At 41.4% G+C, this 18084-nt stretch overlaps 1 protein-coding gene across 1 annotated transcript in view; it reads right to left on the bottom strand.

Moving 5' to 3' along the window:
• The window catches only part of LOC143925937 (mucin-2-like), a 257039-nt gene extending 239172 nt beyond the window's left edge, over window positions 1-17867 (bottom strand). Inside the window, exon 1 of the mRNA XM_077450217.1 lies at window positions 17791-17867. Coding sequence (XP_077306343.1) covers window positions 17791-17863 — 73 coding nt within the window. The 5' untranslated portion in view covers window positions 17864-17867. The remainder of the gene's footprint in view (window positions 1-17790) is intronic.
• Between the last annotated feature and the right edge of the window lie 217 nt (window positions 17868-18084).

The following is an 18084-nucleotide window of genomic DNA, read 5'->3' as shown; positions in this document are numbered from 1 at the left end:
AAGTGGTTAAAATACTAATTTAAAATACTATTGTCTTGTGAGTTTCAGTAAGGTGTCTATTGAGTAGAGCAGGGAAAGAGCAATTTGAAGTGATGATAAAATAATAATCAGTATATATGGTAAATAGCTTTTTCATGAAAAGGGGGTTAAATGAAGGAGCATGTGTGGATGCCTATCAGGACGGTAATGCCGGCTTAGAGCTCCTCTCCTGTGATGAAGGCGCCGGAGGACTACAGGTCACAGAAGTCCCTAATTGTACACAAAATGAGAGAAAAACCTACTACTAAGACTCAGGCACATATAAGTATGGTTTTAAAGGGTACAAAGGGTAAATTTAAAAGTGGAACATGCAAAGAGAAATTACCTCAGCCGTCTTCCAAGATGGCTGCAGCAGTCTCCTCACAGCCTCATTCTTCACAGCTGGCTAAACCTCCTAAATCCAATATAAACACCACAGAAAATACTGAGGGCTCTGATTGTGGTGCTTCGGTATTAGAATCAGAGTTTCAATCTGTCATATTTAACCACTTGGGTACCGCGCTATTGCCGAATGACGGCATTAGCGCGGACCTAGATTTCCGGGACTACGTCTATTGACGTCGTCCCGGTTACGAGCGGCCTGCGCGCCCCCTGAGGGGCGCGCGCGGCGCGCTCTGTGATCGGCGAGTCCGTGAGACTCGCCTGATCACCGATCCGTGTAAGGGGTCGATCCCGACCCCTTATCACGTGATCAGCTGTCAGCCAATGACAGCTGATCATGTGATAGAACGGAGCCGGTAATCGGCTATTATTCCTCCTCGCGCTGACAGCGCGAGGAGAAAAAAAAAAAGCCGATCACCGGCGGCCGTGATCGGGACATCAGTCCCGATCACGGCCAGCAATGAAAGGCACCACATGCCACCTGCCAGTGCCCACCTGCCTCCCGCAGTGCCATCCTGAAATATAACAAAGTAAAAGTAAGTGCCCCCCGTCTGTGCCCATAATGCCCACAGTGCCACCCACAGTGCCACCCACAGTGCCACCCCACAGTGCCACCCCACAGTGCCACCCACAGTGCCACCCACAGTGCCACCCAATCTGCCTCAAAGGTGCTGCACCCCAGTGCCGCCCATCAGTGCCCAGCAGTGCCGCCCATCAGTGCCCAGCAGTGCCGCCCATCAGTGCCCAGCAGTGCCACCTATCAGAGCCACCTATCAGTGCCACCTATCAGTGCCCATCAGTCCCATCTATCTGTGGTACCTATCAGTGCCCATCCGTGCCACCCATCCGTGCCACTTATCCGTGCCACCCATCCGTGCCATCTTATCTGTGCCCATCTTTGCCCATCAGTGCCGCCTTATCTGTGCCCATCAGTGCCGCCTTATCTGTGCCTATTAGTGCCGCCTTAACTATGCCTATCAGTGCCCACAAGTGCAGCCTATCAGTGCCCACCAATGCAGCCTATCAGTGCCCACCAATGCAGCCCATCAGTGCCCACCAATGCAGCCTATCAGTGCCGCCTTATCAGCGCACTTCAATGAAGGAGAAAAATGACCCGTTTGCAAAATTTTATAACAAACTATTAAAACATGATTTTTTTTTTTTTTTTTTTGCATCTTTTTTTGTTTGTTTAGCAAAAAATAAAACTCCGAGCTGTAACTAAATACCACCAAAAGAAAGCTCTATTTGTGGGAAAAAAATGATAAAAATTTCATTTGGGTACAGTGTTGTATGCCCGCGCAATTGTCATTCAAAGTGCATCAGCGCTGAAAGCTGAAAATTGGTCTGGGACTGAGGGGGGTTTAAGTGCCCAGTAAGCAAGTGGTTAAAAAATGTGAGCATATTTTACAGAAGGCTTTGAAACAGACATCAGATCATATTACTGACAAACTGACAATATAAATTAGAGAGCTGGGTCAGAGAACAGCTGAATTAGTGATACGAGTAGATGATATTGAAAGTCAAACTCAGCACTACATTTCTGAATTTAATAGTCTCAAAGAAGAGACTGTCATATTTCAGTCACGTTTAGAGGACCAGGAGAATAGAGACAGAAGGGCCAACTTGAGGATCAGAGGCATTCCAGAGACTGTCATGGATGTGAATGCCACTATGATTGCTTTATTTCAGGAATTGCACCCTGGTATCTCTGTGGAGAGATTAGAAATGGACAGAGTGCATAGAGCGTTAGCGCCACGTAAACCTAACGGCTTTCCCAGGGACATAATTGCCAAAATGCACTATTTTCGTACAAAAGAACAATTGTTGGCAGTAGCCAGAGAAAAGGGTTCCCTAATGTTCCAAGGACAAGTATACCAACTCTTCTCAGATTTATCTCCTATTACAGTGGCTAAAGGACGAGCTCTTAAACCACAGCTACAAATACTTCAACAGCACCAGATCACTTATCATTGGGGGTTTCCTTTCTCCCTCAAATTCACACATCTGTAAACCAGATATGTATGTCGCTCTTCAGAGGACTTACAGTCAGCCTTGGTCGAATTAGGTCTTGCAGATTAAACCACAATTAACCACTTGCCGCCCGCCCTATTACAAATAGACCGCGGCAAAGTGGTTTCATAATCCTAACCGGACGTCATATGACGTGATCAGGATTATGAGCCGCTGCGCGCCCCCGGGGTCGCGCATCGCGGCGATCGTTGTTGCGGGGTGTCAGTCTGACACCCGGCAACTACGATCTCGGTAAAGACTCTCCGACGGAGACTCTTTACCACGTGATCAGCCGTGTCCAATCACGGCTGATCTTAGTGTAAATGGGAAGAGCCGGTGATCGGCTTTTCCTCACTCGCGTCTGTCAGACGCGAGTAGAGGAGAGCCGATCGGCTGCTCCTCTGACAGGGGGGGTCTGTGCTGATCGATTATCAGCACAGCCCCCCCGAGGATGCCCACACTGGACCACCAGGGACGCCACCAGACCACCAGGGATGCCCAGCAGAGGTAATCCTCCCTAGACCACCAGGGATGCCAGTCAGGCACAATGGATGCCAATCAGTGCCCATAATGGATGGCAATCAGTGCCCACAATGGGCATCACTGATTGGCATGCATTATTGTTTGGCACTGATTGGCATCCATTAGTACAGTATAAAACCTGTGTTGCTAATGAGTGCCCACCTGTGCCGCTAATGAGTGCCCACCTGTGCCGCTAATGAGTGCCCATCTGTGCTGCCTATCAGTGCCCACCTGTGCCGCCTATCAGTGCCCACCCATGCCCATCTGTGCCGCCTACCAATGCCCATCTGTGCCGCCTACCCATGCCCATCTGTGCCGCCTACCCATGCCCATCTGTGCCGCCCATCCATGCCAATACGTGCCAGCTATCAGTGCCAATTTGTGCCACCTATCAGTGTCCATCCGTGTCGCCCATCCGTGTCGCCCATCCGTGTCGCCTATCAGTGTCGCCTATCAGTGTCGCCTATCAGTGCCGCCTATCAGTGCCGCCTATCAGTGTCCATCAATGCCACCTCATCAGTGCCACTTAATTGGTGCCCATCAGTGCCCCCTTATCAGTGCCCATCAGTGTAGCCCCATCAGTGCCCATCCGTGAAGGAGAAAACGTACTTATTTACAAAGTTTTGAAACTGAAACAAAAAAAAAACATTTTTTTTTTCAAAATTTTCGGTATTTTTTTATTTGTAGCACAAAAAATAAAAACCGCAGAGGTGATCAAATACCACCAAAAGAAAGCTCTATTTGTGGGAAAAAAATGATAAAAATTTCATTTGGGTACAGTGTAGCATGACCGTGCAATTGTCATTCAAAGTGCGACAGCGCTGAAAGCTCAAAATTGGTCTGGGCAGGAAGGTGTTTAAGTGCCCAGTATTGAAGTGGTTAAAGACCAATTCCGCAGAGGATCAGCTTCCAGGTCCCCTCAACAAAACACTGCAACCAGCTCTAAGTCATCTGCTCCTTCTCACCATAATCAGCATAAATGTAGTCGATTTGAACATCAGCCTCCTAATACTGAAGACTCTATGGACTGAGTTTAAAATAAATATTTTTTTTTCTCCTCTTTGATACATTTCCTCTTTTTCAGAACTGCAGGATTCCACTTTTTCTGAAACAACTTAATTTTTAAGTTACTAATTTTTGCAACTTTATGGCCCTTTGGCTTACAATTCTTTGCTGGGCCTCTTCTATATAAAACTTTTTTTTTTTTTTTACTGCTTATTTAATTAAACCCCCCCCCCCTTTTTTTTTTCTTATCTTTTTTTTTTGTCTCCCTCTCTCATATCAGTCAAAGATACTTATGTGGTAATTTCCTGAGGTTATGGTCTTGATAGTCTTCCAACACCCCCCACCCCCTTTTTTTTTTCTGGATAATATATATACAGTTATTATTATGATAGTATAGATGCTTTTTGTATAGTTCCTGTGGTTCTCTGGCGTGGTTCGTCACTTTAGGAACTACTTGCTGCCCTTTTGCCATCCTGAGACCCTTGCTTTTATTATGCGAGACTCTGATGATGGCTGTGGAGCCCCTGTAGATCCTTTGTTCACTCCCAGGAGTTGCTCTCATACCCTAGTGATTTTCATATTAGGGTTATTCTTCCAAGCTATGTTCTTCTTTATTCTATTCTGTCTTCTCTTCTTTTTTCTCTTGAGATGGTGACCTGTATTCTAAGTTCAAGTCATTGTTCTTATTATGAGCTAGTTTACTTAGACTTTTTATGGCCCCCATGAATATTTTATCTCTTAATGTACAAGGATTTAATATCCCACACAAACGAACAAAAGCAATGAGATCTTTCTCGGCCAAGAAGGCACATATAATCTGTTTGCAGGAAACCCATTTTATTGACAAAGCTGCCCCTAAATTTCTTTTCTCCTCATACCCGCAATTTTTTACCGCTTCTACCACGGTTAAACAACGCGGAACTCTTATTGGATTTCACTATTCCATGCCATTCACCCTCTTAACACAACTAAATGCTCCCAAAGGTAGATATCTACTCCTTACTGGATATATAGCAGATATAGCTATTACAATTGTTTCATATTATGCTCCAAATAAAAAAACAGAATCTTTTTTATCCCATCTTTTTCAAGTGGTTGAGACACATAAATTTGGTACTGTAGTCCTATGTGGTGACTCGAATAATATGGTATTTCCTTTTCTAGATAAGTCTCCCCCAGCCCCTATCACTAGCTCTAATAAGCTTAATCTTCAACATTTACTTGCCAAACATAATCTGGTTTATACATGGCGTGAAACCAATCAGACTAGTAGACGTTTTACATATTACCCCTACCCACATAAATCTTTCTCCCGTATTGATCATATTCTGGTCCCTTCTAGTATGCTACCTGAAATTCTATCATCTAATATTATCCCGTTCACATGGTCCGACCATTGTGCCGTATTCACAACTATTGCTTCTATAATACCCAGATCACATGATACCACCTGGTGCATAAACGACTCTACATTAGCTAACCCTCTACATCGACAGACGATAGAAAAAGAGATTAATGACTATCTTTCATTTAATGATACTGGTGACACTTCCGACTTGACATTGTGGGAAGCCCATAAAACCGTTGTTAGGAGTAAGTTGATACAACTAGCTGCAAAGCTTAAAAAAGAACGTAAACTCATGTTTACAAATCTGGAAGCTAACTTCACTTCCTGTCATGATACAATTCAATCTTCCCCAAATGCCATTAATAATGCTAAATTAGATAAAGCCCGTTTAGATTTAGATCTATTTTTAAGGGATTCGGCAGATAAACTCCTCCGTAAACGCCAACATACACAATACTTCAAAGCTAATAAACCAGACTCCCTTATGGCCAGAAGTTTAAGATCAATAAATCAAATCAGATCCTCCATAAGCCCAGTAATCCAGTGAAAATTTTAGAGGTGTTTCGTTCCAAATTAGCTAAAATTGACTCCCCTGCTACTGATTTCAATCAGGCCAGTGCGGACAGGCTATTTTCTAATATTAATCTCCCTACTCTTGATATTGAACAAAGAGAGAGACTAGAAAGCCCTATTACAACTAATGAGGTTCAGACTGATATAAAGGGACTAAAATTACATAAAAGGCCTGGCCCAGATGACTACTTGACATTGTATTATAAAAACTTTGAGCATATTTTAACACCAGTCTTAACCAGAGCCTTCAACTCCCTTCTGTTGGGTCATTTATTTCAGCCTGAGCCATTATCTTCTATTATAGTTATGTTACCTAAACCATGATCAGATTGAACTATTTTCATCTAATTATCGTCCCATTTCTCTCCTTAACTTAGACATTAAAATATTAGCTAAGGTCCTTGCGTCTCGTTTGAATAATTTTATAGGTCACCTAATTCATCAAGACCAAATGGGTTTTATACCCAAGAGACAGGCAGGAGACAATATTAGAAAAACACTATTACTTATTCAAGCCGCTAAAAACAGACGTATCCCAACTTGCCTTCTATCTTTGGATATCATTAAGGCTTTTGACTCAGTCACCTGGCCTTATATGCAATTTACTCTCAAAAAATTGGGTTTTGGTAATCATTTCCTGACTTGGATCTCTTCCCTCTATAACAATCCCAGGGCGTATATTAAATATGCAGGTTATAAATCAGCAATAATAGACATCAGAAGAGGCACAAGACAGGGTTGTCCCTTATCCCCACTACTTTTTGCCCTACTTATGGAACCTTTGGCACAATTAATTAGATCTAACCCAGATATCAAAGGTATTGAACTAGGTGGGCATCACCATAAACTGTGTCTTTATGCGGATGACATACTTATTTATCTATCTCATCCCCACATTTCTGCCCCAATTCTTCTGCGAATATTGGATACATTTTCACATATTTCCAGTCTCTTTGTAAACCCCACCAAATCAAATGCATTGAATATTTCTATAAAACACTCTGACCTATTACAGGCTCAATCCACTCTACCTTTCAATTGGGTTGATCGCCAAATACCATATTTAGGTTTACACCTTACATCCTCACTTTCTCATTTTTTTGCAGCTAATTATTTACCCCTGCTGAAGCAAGTTACAGGCTTATTAAAGCAATGGTCCGCAGTACCACTATCATGGATGGGTCGGATTAACGCAATAAAAATGTCAACACTGCCTACGTTTTTATATTTATATAGGGTACTTCCCATTTCCATACCTTCATATTTTTTACGACACACAGCGTAGAATTATGTCTTTTATTTGGAAGAATATTAAACCCCGTATACCTAAATCCACTTTATATCTTAGTAAAACCAGTGGAGGCTTGGGGCTACCTAACTTCGCTTCTTACTACTTTGCAGCTCAACTATCGATACTCCCTAAATATCATTCAACAGAAGACATACCTTTATGGGTATCTATTGAAGCCATTGATTGTGACCCCATATCAGTGGCCAATCTACTATGGATTCAGCCAAAGGACAGATCGCATCTGACTAATCCTATCACAAAACATTCATTGGTTATCTGGGATAGATTTGGTAGTTCATGTAAATTACAATCAGTACATAATCCACTTCTTTCCTTTCTAGGGAATCCAGCTTTTTATCCTGCATGGACATTTCCGAAATCTTTTTCAGCATGGTCTTCTACTAATCTGACTAGATTCTATAAGCTATTATCCTCAAATACCTTTCAAACATTCCCTATGCTATGTACAAACTACGGGCTCTCAAACAATGAGATATTTCGATATCTACAAATTAAAAATTTCTATATGCCTCTTATTGGGTCAGGTTTAGCACTTCGTCAGATGTCTAAATTTGAACATATTTGTATAAGTGACCCACATGTTAAAGGTTTAATTTCATATGTGTACCAAACCCTTATTACTAACCCCAATGAGGTACTTCCATCATATTCTGTTAAATGGGCACAGGATTTGGGTTGAATATTTAACAACAATGACTGGTCCAACATTTGGTTAGCTACTAAATCATCATCTCCCAACTGTTATGCTTTGGAAACTAACTTTAAAGTTCTGGCACGATGGTACCTAGTACCAGCAAGGATTGCAAAATGTTCTCCATCTTACCCTAATCATTGTTTTAGAGGTTGCTCCTCTCCTGGTACTAATTTTCATATATGGTGGGATTGTCCGGTGGCGCAAGAATTTTGGAATAACATATTTGCAATGGCCTCTAAAGCTTTAGATATCTATATTGCCCCAGACCCAGCTATTGCACTTTTAAATCTCAAACCAGATTCACTCACATGGACACAATTCAAACTACTTGTTTATATTAATACGGCAGCTAAACAAACCATAGCTAAGGCATGGAAAACCGAGAATTTAATTGTGGCGAAAGCCAAACACAGACTGAACAAAGCTCTCATTTTCGATAAAATGACAGCTATTGAAAACAATAATATTAGTAAATTTCACATGATTTGGCAACCATGGGTTAAACATTTCTTTCCTTCTGATTTTGACCAGTCATTGCTGTTCCCACAATAAAATCCTTGTGTATAGCTGTTGTGCTATTGATTTATGTCACGTACCAGGTCACTACCTCAAGAGTTTTCATCTCATCCCTTTTCTTCTCTCTTTTCCTCCTTTTCTATCCCTCTTCTTCTTTTGTTTATTTTTTTATTTTATTTATGTTTTATATTTCAAAACTTGGTTTATTTCTCATCAACATAGAGAATCGATCTCTCTTTTAGAGGGTCTAGTGGTTAAAATACTAATTTAAAATACTATTGTCTTGTGAGTTTCAGTAAGGTGTCTATTGAGTAGAGCAGGGAAAGAGCAATTTGAAGTGATGATAAAATAATAATCAGTATATATGGTAAATAGCTTTTTCATGAAAAGGGGGTTAAATGAAGGAGCATGTGTGGATGCCTATCAGGACGGTAATGCCGGCTTAGAGCTCCTCTCCTGTGATGAAGGCGCCGGAGGACTACAGGTCACAGAAGTCCCTAATTGTACACAAAATGAGAGAAAAACCTACTACTAAGACTCAGGCACATATAAGTATGGTTTTAAAGGGTACAAAGGGTAAATTTAAAAGTGGAACATGCAAAGAGAAATTACCTCAGCCGTCTTCCAAGATGGCTGCAGCAGTCTCCTCACAGCCTCATTCTTCACAGCTGGCTAAACCTCCTAAATCCAATATAAACACCACAGAAAATACTGAGGGCTCTGATTACGAGCGGCCTGCGCGCCCCCTGAGGGGCGCGCGCGGCGCGCTCTGTGATCGGCGAGTCCGTGAGACTCGCCTGATCACCGATCCGTGTAAGGGGTCGATCCCGACCCCTTATCACGTGATCAGCTGTCAGCCAATGACAGCTGATCATGTGATAGAACGGAGCCGGTAATCGGCTATTATTCCTCCTCGCGCTGACAGCGCGAGGAGAAAAAAAAAAAGCCGATCACCGGCGGCCGTGATCGGGACATCAGTCCCGATCACGGCCAGCAATGAAAGGCACCACATGCCACCTGCCAGTGCCCACCTGCCTCCCGCAGTGCCATCCTGAAATATAACAAAGTAAAAGTAAGTGCCCCCCGTCTGTGCCCATAATGCCCACAGTGCCACCCACAGTGCCACCCACAGTGCCACCCCACAGTGCCACCCCACAGTGCCACCCACAGTGCCACCCACAGTGCCACCCAATCTGCCTCAAAGGTGCTGCACCCCAGTGCCGCCCATCAGTGCCCAGCAGTGCCGCCCATCAGTGCCCAGCAGTGCCGCCCATCAGTGCCCAGCAGTGCCACCTATCAGAGCCACCTATCAGTGCCACCTATCAGTGCCCATCAGTCCCATCTATCTGTGGTACCTATCAGTGCCCATCCGTGCCACCCATCCGTGCCACTTATCCGTGCCACCCATCCGTGCCATCTTATCTGTGCCCATCTTTGCCCATCAGTGCCGCCTTATCTGTGCCCATCAGTGCCGCCTTATCTGTGCCTATTAGTGCCGCCTTAACTATGCCTATCAGTGCCCACAAGTGCAGCCTATCAGTGCCCACCAATGCAGCCTATCAGTGCCCACCAATGCAGCCCATCAGTGCCCACCAATGCAGCCTATCAGTGCCGCCTTATCAGCGCACTTCAATGAAGGAGAAAAATGACCCGTTTGCAAAATTTTATAACAAACTATTAAAACATGATTTTTTTTTTTTTTTTTTTTGCATCTTTTTTTGTTTGTTTAGCAAAAAATAAAACTCCGAGCTGTAACTAAATACCACCAAAAGAAAGCTCTATTTGTGGGAAAAAAATGATAAAAATTTCATTTGGGTACAGTGTTGTATGCCCGCGCAATTGTCATTCAAAGTGCATCAGCGCTGAAAGCTGAAAATTGGTCTGGGACTGAGGGGGGTTTAAGTGCCCAGTAAGCAAGTGGTTAAAAAATGTGAGCATATTTTACAGAAGGCTTTGAAACAGACATCAGATCATATTACTGACAAACTGACAATATAAATTAGAGAGCTGGGTCAGAGAACAGCTGAATTAGTGATACGAGTAGATGATATTGAAAGTCAAACTCAGCACTACATTTCTGAATTTAATAGTCTCAAAGAAGAGACTGTCATATTTCAGTCACGTTTAGAGGACCAGGAGAATAGAGACAGAAGGGCCAACTTGAGGATCAGAGGCATTCCAGAGACTGTCATGGATGTGAATGCCACTATGATTGCTTTATTTCAGGAATTGCACCCTGGTATCTCTGTGGAGAGATTAGAAATGGACAGAGTGCATAGAGCGTTAGCGCCACGTAAACCTAACGGCTTTCCCAGGGACATAATTGCCAAAATGCACTATTTTCGTACAAAAGAACAATTGTTGGCAGTAGCCAGAGAAAAGGGTTCCCTAATGTTCCAAGGACAAGTATACCAACTCTTCTCAGATTTATCTCCTATTACAGTGGCTAAAGGACGAGCTCTTAAACCACAGCTACAAATACTTCAACAGCACCAGATCACTTATCATTGGGGGTTTCCTTTCTCCCTCAAATTCACACATCTGTAAACCAGATATGTATGTCGCTCTTCAGAGGACTTACAGTCAGCCTTGGTCGAATTAGGTCTTGCAGATTAAACCACAATTAACCACTTGCCGCCCGCCCTATTACAAATAGACCGCGGCAAAGTGGTTTCATAATCCTAACCGGACGTCATATGACGTGATCAGGATTATGAGCCGCTGCGCGCCCCCGGGGTCGCGCATCGCGGCGATCGTTGTTGCGGGGTGTCAGTCTGACACCCGGCAACTACGATCTCGGTAAAGACTCTCCGACGGAGACTCTTTACCACGTGATCAGCCGTGTCCAATCACGGCTGATCTTAGTGTAAATGGGAAGAGCCGGTGATCGGCTTTTCCTCACTCGCGTCTGTCAGACGCGAGTAGAGGAGAGCCGATCGGCTGCTCCTCTGACAGGGGGGGTCTGTGCTGATCGATTATCAGCACAGCCCCCCCGAGGATGCCCACACTGGACCACCAGGGACGCCACCAGACCACCAGGGATGCCCAGCAGAGGTAATCCTCCCTAGACCACCAGGGATGCCAGTCAGGCACAATGGATGCCAATCAGTGCCCATAATGGATGGCAATCAGTGCCCACAATGGGCATCACTGATTGGCATGCATTATTGTTTGGCACTGATTGGCATCCATTAGTACAGTATAAAACCTGTGTTGCTAATGAGTGCCCACCTGTGCCGCTAATGAGTGCCCACCTGTGCCGCTAATGAGTGCCCATCTGTGCTGCCTATCAGTGCCCACCTGTGCCGCCTATCAGTGCCCACCCATGCCCATCTGTGCCGCCTACCAATGCCCATCTGTGCCGCCTACCCATGCCCATCTGTGCCGCCTACCCATGCCCATCTGTGCCGCCCATCCATGCCAATACGTGCCAGCTATCAGTGCCAATTTGTGCCACCTATCAGTGTCCATCCGTGTCGCCCATCCGTGTCGCCCATCCGTGTCGCCTATCAGTGTCGCCTATCAGTGTCGCCTATCAGTGCCGCCTATCAGTGCCGCCTATCAGTGTCCATCAATGCCACCTCATCAGTGCCACTTAATTGGTGCCCATCAGTGCCCCCTTATCAGTGCCCATCAGTGTAGCCCCATCAGTGCCCATCCGTGAAGGAGAAAACGTACTTATTTACAAAGTTTTGAAACTGAAACAAAAAAAAAACATTTTTTTTTTCAAAATTTTCGGTATTTTTTTATTTGTAGCACAAAAAATAAAAACCGCAGAGGTGATCAAATACCACCAAAAGAAAGCTCTATTTGTGGGAAAAAAATGATAAAAATTTCATTTGGGTACAGTGTAGCATGACCGTGCAATTGTCATTCAAAGTGCGACAGCGCTGAAAGCTCAAAATTGGTCTGGGCAGGAAGGTGTTTAAGTGCCCAGTATTGAAGTGGTTAAAGACCAATTCCGCAGAGGATCAGCTTCCAGGTCCCCTCAACAAAACACTGCAACCAGCTCTAAGTCATCTGCTCCTTCTCACCATAATCAGCATAAATGTAGTCGATTTGAACATCAGCCTCCTAATACTGAAGACTCTATGGACTGAGTTTAAAATAAATATTTTTTTTTCTCCTCTTTGATACATTTCCTCTTTTTCAGAACTGCAGGATTCCACTTTTTCTGAAACAACTTAATTTTTAAGTTACTAATTTTTGCAACTTTATGGCCCTTTGGCTTACAATTCTTTGCTGGGCCTCTTCTATATAAAACTTTTTTTTTTTTTTTACTGCTTATTTAATTAAACCCCCCCCCCCTTTTTTTTTTCTTATCTTTTTTTTTTGTCTCCCTCTCTCATATCAGTCAAAGATACTTATGTGGTAATTTCCTGAGGTTATGGTCTTGATAGTCTTCCAACACCCCCCACCCCCTTTTTTTTTTCTGGATAATATATATACAGTTATTATTATGATAGTATAGATGCTTTTTGTATAGTTCCTGTGGTTCTCTGGCGTGGTTCGTCACTTTAGGAACTACTTGCTGCCCTTTTGCCATCCTGAGACCCTTGCTTTTATTATGCGAGACTCTGATGATGGCTGTGGAGCCCCTGTAGATCCTTTGTTCACTCCCAGGAGTTGCTCTCATACCCTAGTGATTTTCATATTAGGGTTATTCTTCCAAGCTATGTTCTTCTTTATTCTATTCTGTCTTCTCTTCTTTTTTCTCTTGAGATGGTGACCTGTATTCTAAGTTCAAGTCATTGTTCTTATTATGAGCTAGTTTACTTAGACTTTTTATGGCCCCCATGAATATTTTATCTCTTAATGTACAAGGATTTAATATCCCACACAAACGAACAAAAGCAATGAGATCTTTCTCGGCCAAGAAGGCACATATAATCTGTTTGCAGGAAACCCATTTTATTGACAAAGCTGCCCCTAAATTTCTTTTCTCCTCATACCCGCAATTTTTTACCGCTTCTACCACGGTTAAACAACGCGGAACTCTTATTGGATTTCACTATTCCATGCCATTCACCCTCTTAACACAACTAAATGCTCCCAAAGGTAGATATCTACTCCTTACTGGATATATAGCAGATATAGCTATTACAATTGTTTCATATTATGCTCCAAATAAAAAAACAGAATCTTTTTTATCCCATCTTTTTCAAGTGGTTGAGACACATAAATTTGGTACTGTAGTCCTATGTGGTGACTCGAATAATATGGTATTTCCTTTTCTAGATAAGTCTCCCCCAGCCCCTATCACTAGCTCTAATAAGCTTAATCTTCAACATTTACTTGCCAAACATAATCTGGTTTATACATGGCGTGAAACCAATCAGACTAGTAGACGTTTTACATATTACCCCTACCCACATAAATCTTTCTCCCGTATTGATCATATTCTGGTCCCTTCTAGTATGCTACCTGAAATTCTATCATCTAATATTATCCCGTTCACATGGTCCGACCATTGTGCCGTATTCACAACTATTGCTTCTATAATACCCAGATCACATGATACCACCTGGTGCATAAACGACTCTACATTAGCTAACCCTCTACATCGACAGACGATAGAAAAAGAGATTAATGACTATCTTTCATTTAATGATACTGGTGACACTTCCGACTTGACATTGTGGGAAGCCCATAAAACCGTTGTTAGGAGTAAGTTGATACAACTAGCTGCAAAGCTTAAAAAAGAACGTAAACTCATGTTTACAAATCTGGAAGCTAACTTCACTTCCTGTCATGATACAATTCAATCTTCCCCAAATGCCATTAATAATGCTAAATTAGATAAAGCCCGTTTAGATTTAGATCTATTTTTAAGGGATTCGGCAGATAAACTCCTCCGTAAACGCCAACATACACAATACTTCAAAGCTAATAAACCAGACTCCCTTATGGCCAGAAGTTTAAGATCAATAAATCAAATCAGATCCTCCATAAGCCCAGTAATCCAGTGAAAATTTTAGAGGTGTTTCGTTCCAAATTAGCTAAAATTGACTCCCCTGCTACTGATTTCAATCAGGCCAGTGCGGACAGGCTATTTTCTAATATTAATCTCCCTACTCTTGATATTGAACAAAGAGAGAGACTAGAAAGCCCTATTACAACTAATGAGGTTCAGACTGATATAAAGGGACTAAAATTACATAAAAGGCCTGGCCCAGATGACTACTTGACATTGTATTATAAAAACTTTGAGCATATTTTAACACCAGTCTTAACCAGAGCCTTCAACTCCCTTCTGTTGGGTCATTTATTTCAGCCTGAGCCATTATCTTCTATTATAGTTATGTTACCTAAACCATGATCAGATTGAACTATTTTCATCTAATTATCGTCCCATTTCTCTCCTTAACTTAGACATTAAAATATTAGCTAAGGTCCTTGCGTCTCGTTTGAATAATTTTATAGGTCACCTAATTCATCAAGACCAAATGGGTTTTATACCCAAGAGACAGGCAGGAGACAATATTAGAAAAACACTATTACTTATTCAAGCCGCTAAAAACAGACGTATCCCAACTTGCCTTCTATCTTTGGATATCATTAAGGCTTTTGACTCAGTCACCTGGCCTTATATGCAATTTACTCTCAAAAAATTGGGTTTTGGTAATCATTTCCTGACTTGGATCTCTTCCCTCTATAACAATCCCAGGGCGTATATTAAATATGCAGGTTATAAATCAGCAATAATAGACATCAGAAGAGGCACAAGACAGGGTTGTCCCTTATCCCCACTACTTTTTGCCCTACTTATGGAACCTTTGGCACAATTAATTAGATCTAACCCAGATATCAAAGGTATTGAACTAGGTGGGCATCACCATAAACTGTGTCTTTATGCGGATGACATACTTATTTATCTATCTCATCCCCACATTTCTGCCCCAATTCTTCTGCGAATATTGGATACATTTTCACATATTTCCAGTCTCTTTGTAAACCCCACCAAATCAAATGCATTGAATATTTCTATAAAACACTCTGACCTATTACAGGCTCAATCCACTCTACCTTTCAATTGGGTTGATCGCCAAATACCATATTTAGGTTTACACCTTACATCCTCACTTTCTCATTTTTTTGCAGCTAATTATTTACCCCTGCTGAAGCAAGTTACAGGCTTATTAAAGCAATGGTCCGCAGTACCACTATCATGGATGGGTCGGATTAACGCAATAAAAATGTCAACACTGCCTACGTTTTTATATTTATATAGGGTACTTCCCATTTCCATACCTTCATATTTTTTACGACACACAGCGTAGAATTATGTCTTTTATTTGGAAGAATATTAAACCCCGTATACCTAAATCCACTTTATATCTTAGTAAAACCAGTGGAGGCTTGGGGCTACCTAACTTCGCTTCTTACTACTTTGCAGCTCAACTATCGATACTCCCTAAATATCATTCAACAGAAGACATACCTTTATGGGTATCTATTGAAGCCATTGATTGTGACCCCATATCAGTGGCCAATCTACTATGGATTCAGCCAAAGGACAGATCGCATCTGACTAATCCTATCACAAAACATTCATTGGTTATCTGGGATAGATTTGGTAGTTCATGTAAATTACAATCAGTACATAATCCACTTCTTTCCTTTCTAGGGAATCCAGCTTTTTATCCTGCATGGACATTTCCGAAATCTTTTTCAGCATGGTCTTCTACTAATCTGACTAGATTCTATAAGCTATTATCCTCAAATACCTTTCAAACATTCCCTATGCTATGTACAAACTACGGGCTCTCAAACAATGAGATATTTCGATATCTACAAATTAAAAATTTCTATATGCCTCTTATTGGGTCAGGTTTAGCACTTCGTCAGATGTCTAAATTTGAACATATTTGTATAAGTGACCCACATGTTAAAGGTTTAATTTCATATGTGTACCAAACCCTTATTACTAACCCCAATGAGGTACTTCCATCATATTCTGTTAAATGGGCACAGGATTTGGGTTGAATATTTAACAACAATGACTGGTCCAACATTTGGTTAGCTACTAAATCATCATCTCCCAACTGTTATGCTTTGGAAACTAACTTTAAAGTTCTGGCACGATGGTACCTAGTACCAGCAAGGATTGCAAAATGTTCTCCATCTTACCCTAATCATTGTTTTAGAGGTTGCTCCTCTCCTGGTACTAATTTTCATATATGGTGGGATTGTCCGGTGGCGCAAGAATTTTGGAATAACATATTTGCAATGGCCTCTAAAGCTTTAGATATCTATATTGCCCCAGACCCAGCTATTGCACTTTTAAATCTCAAACCAGATTCACTCACATGGACACAATTCAAACTACTTGTTTATATTAATACGGCAGCTAAACAAACCATAGCTAAGGCATGGAAAACCGAGAATTTAATTGTGGCGAAAGCCAAACACAGACTGAACAAAGCTCTCATTTTCGATAAAATGACAGCTATTGAAAACAATAATATTAGTAAATTTCACATGATTTGGCAACCATGGGTTAAACATTTCTTTCCTTCTGATTTTGACCAGTCATTGCTGTTCCCACAATAAAATCCTTGTGTATAGCTGTTGTGCTATTGATTTATGTCACGTACCAGGTCACTACCTCAAGAGTTTTCATCTCATCCCTTTTCTTCTCTCTTTTCCTCCTTTTCTATCCCTCTTCTTCTTTTGTTTATTTTTTTATTTTATTTATGTTTTATATTTCAAAACTTGGTTTATTTCTCATCAACATAGAGAATCGATCTCTCTTTTAGAGGGTCTATTCTTCAAAACTTTCTTTAAATACTGGTTGTGCTGAGCTAAAGTTAACCAGGAAAAGAGTTTTACTTTTTAATTATATCTGCCCCCACCTGTTCACAGCTTGAACCCATTTGGGGTGGACAGGTGGTCTGGAGGCATATTTCATTAATTCTCTCATATAGTTTGTTCCTAATTTAGTTCAGTACTTATAATATTATAGTATATAATCTCTGTGTTACTTATACTTTCACTTATAACATACCTAATCTATGTGATCAATACCTGATTATAACTATATTGTTAATTTACGATACTCATGATATGATGCTCGTTATGATCTGTAAACTTCCCTTTTTTTTTCTCTTGAAATTCAATAAAAAGATTTAACAAGGAAAAGGGGGTTAAACACCCTGGAAATATTTAGGTTTGTGAACTAACCACTTTTAAGAGGAAATTATAATTAGTTAAAATAACAAATACAGCTAAAACAAGACATCAGTGACTATACCTTATAATGTAATTCTGTTGTCTTGCTGTCTTTATTAAAATCATTTTTTTATCTTATTGCCTTATCTTATTTTTATCTTATTGCCTATAATGCCAAATTTCTATGAGATAAATGGTCAGTCATAGAGGAACAAATACCTGAATCCATAGTAACGACACCAAAGAGAGCCTGTGCCATCCACAGCACCATAAAGCTGGTAGGCTGGTACATTGTACCTTTTAGTAGTATAAGATACAGTTACTTCTTGCTATTTATAAGAATATCTGGTATGTTAGTGACCTCACACCAGGAAGGGTAAGGAAATATCCAATCTCTACAATCAGCAAACATTACTCTTTTTTTCCTTCTTAATTTTAGACTATGAGGAAGGAATCTTCTGAAAGGTATTTTTCTTTTCAACCAAGGAATTGCTAGACAAGCCTGTCTACTCA

This window comes from Lithobates pipiens, unplaced genomic scaffold (assembly GCF_037356315.1).
Source record: "Lithobates pipiens isolate NorthernLeopardFrog02 unplaced genomic scaffold, aLitPip1_a1.2 Scaffold_10, whole genome shotgun sequence".
Classification (NCBI taxonomy): Eukaryota; Metazoa; Chordata; class Amphibia; order Anura; family Ranidae; genus Lithobates; species Lithobates pipiens.
This window is presented reverse-complemented; position numbering and strand designations above follow the sequence as displayed.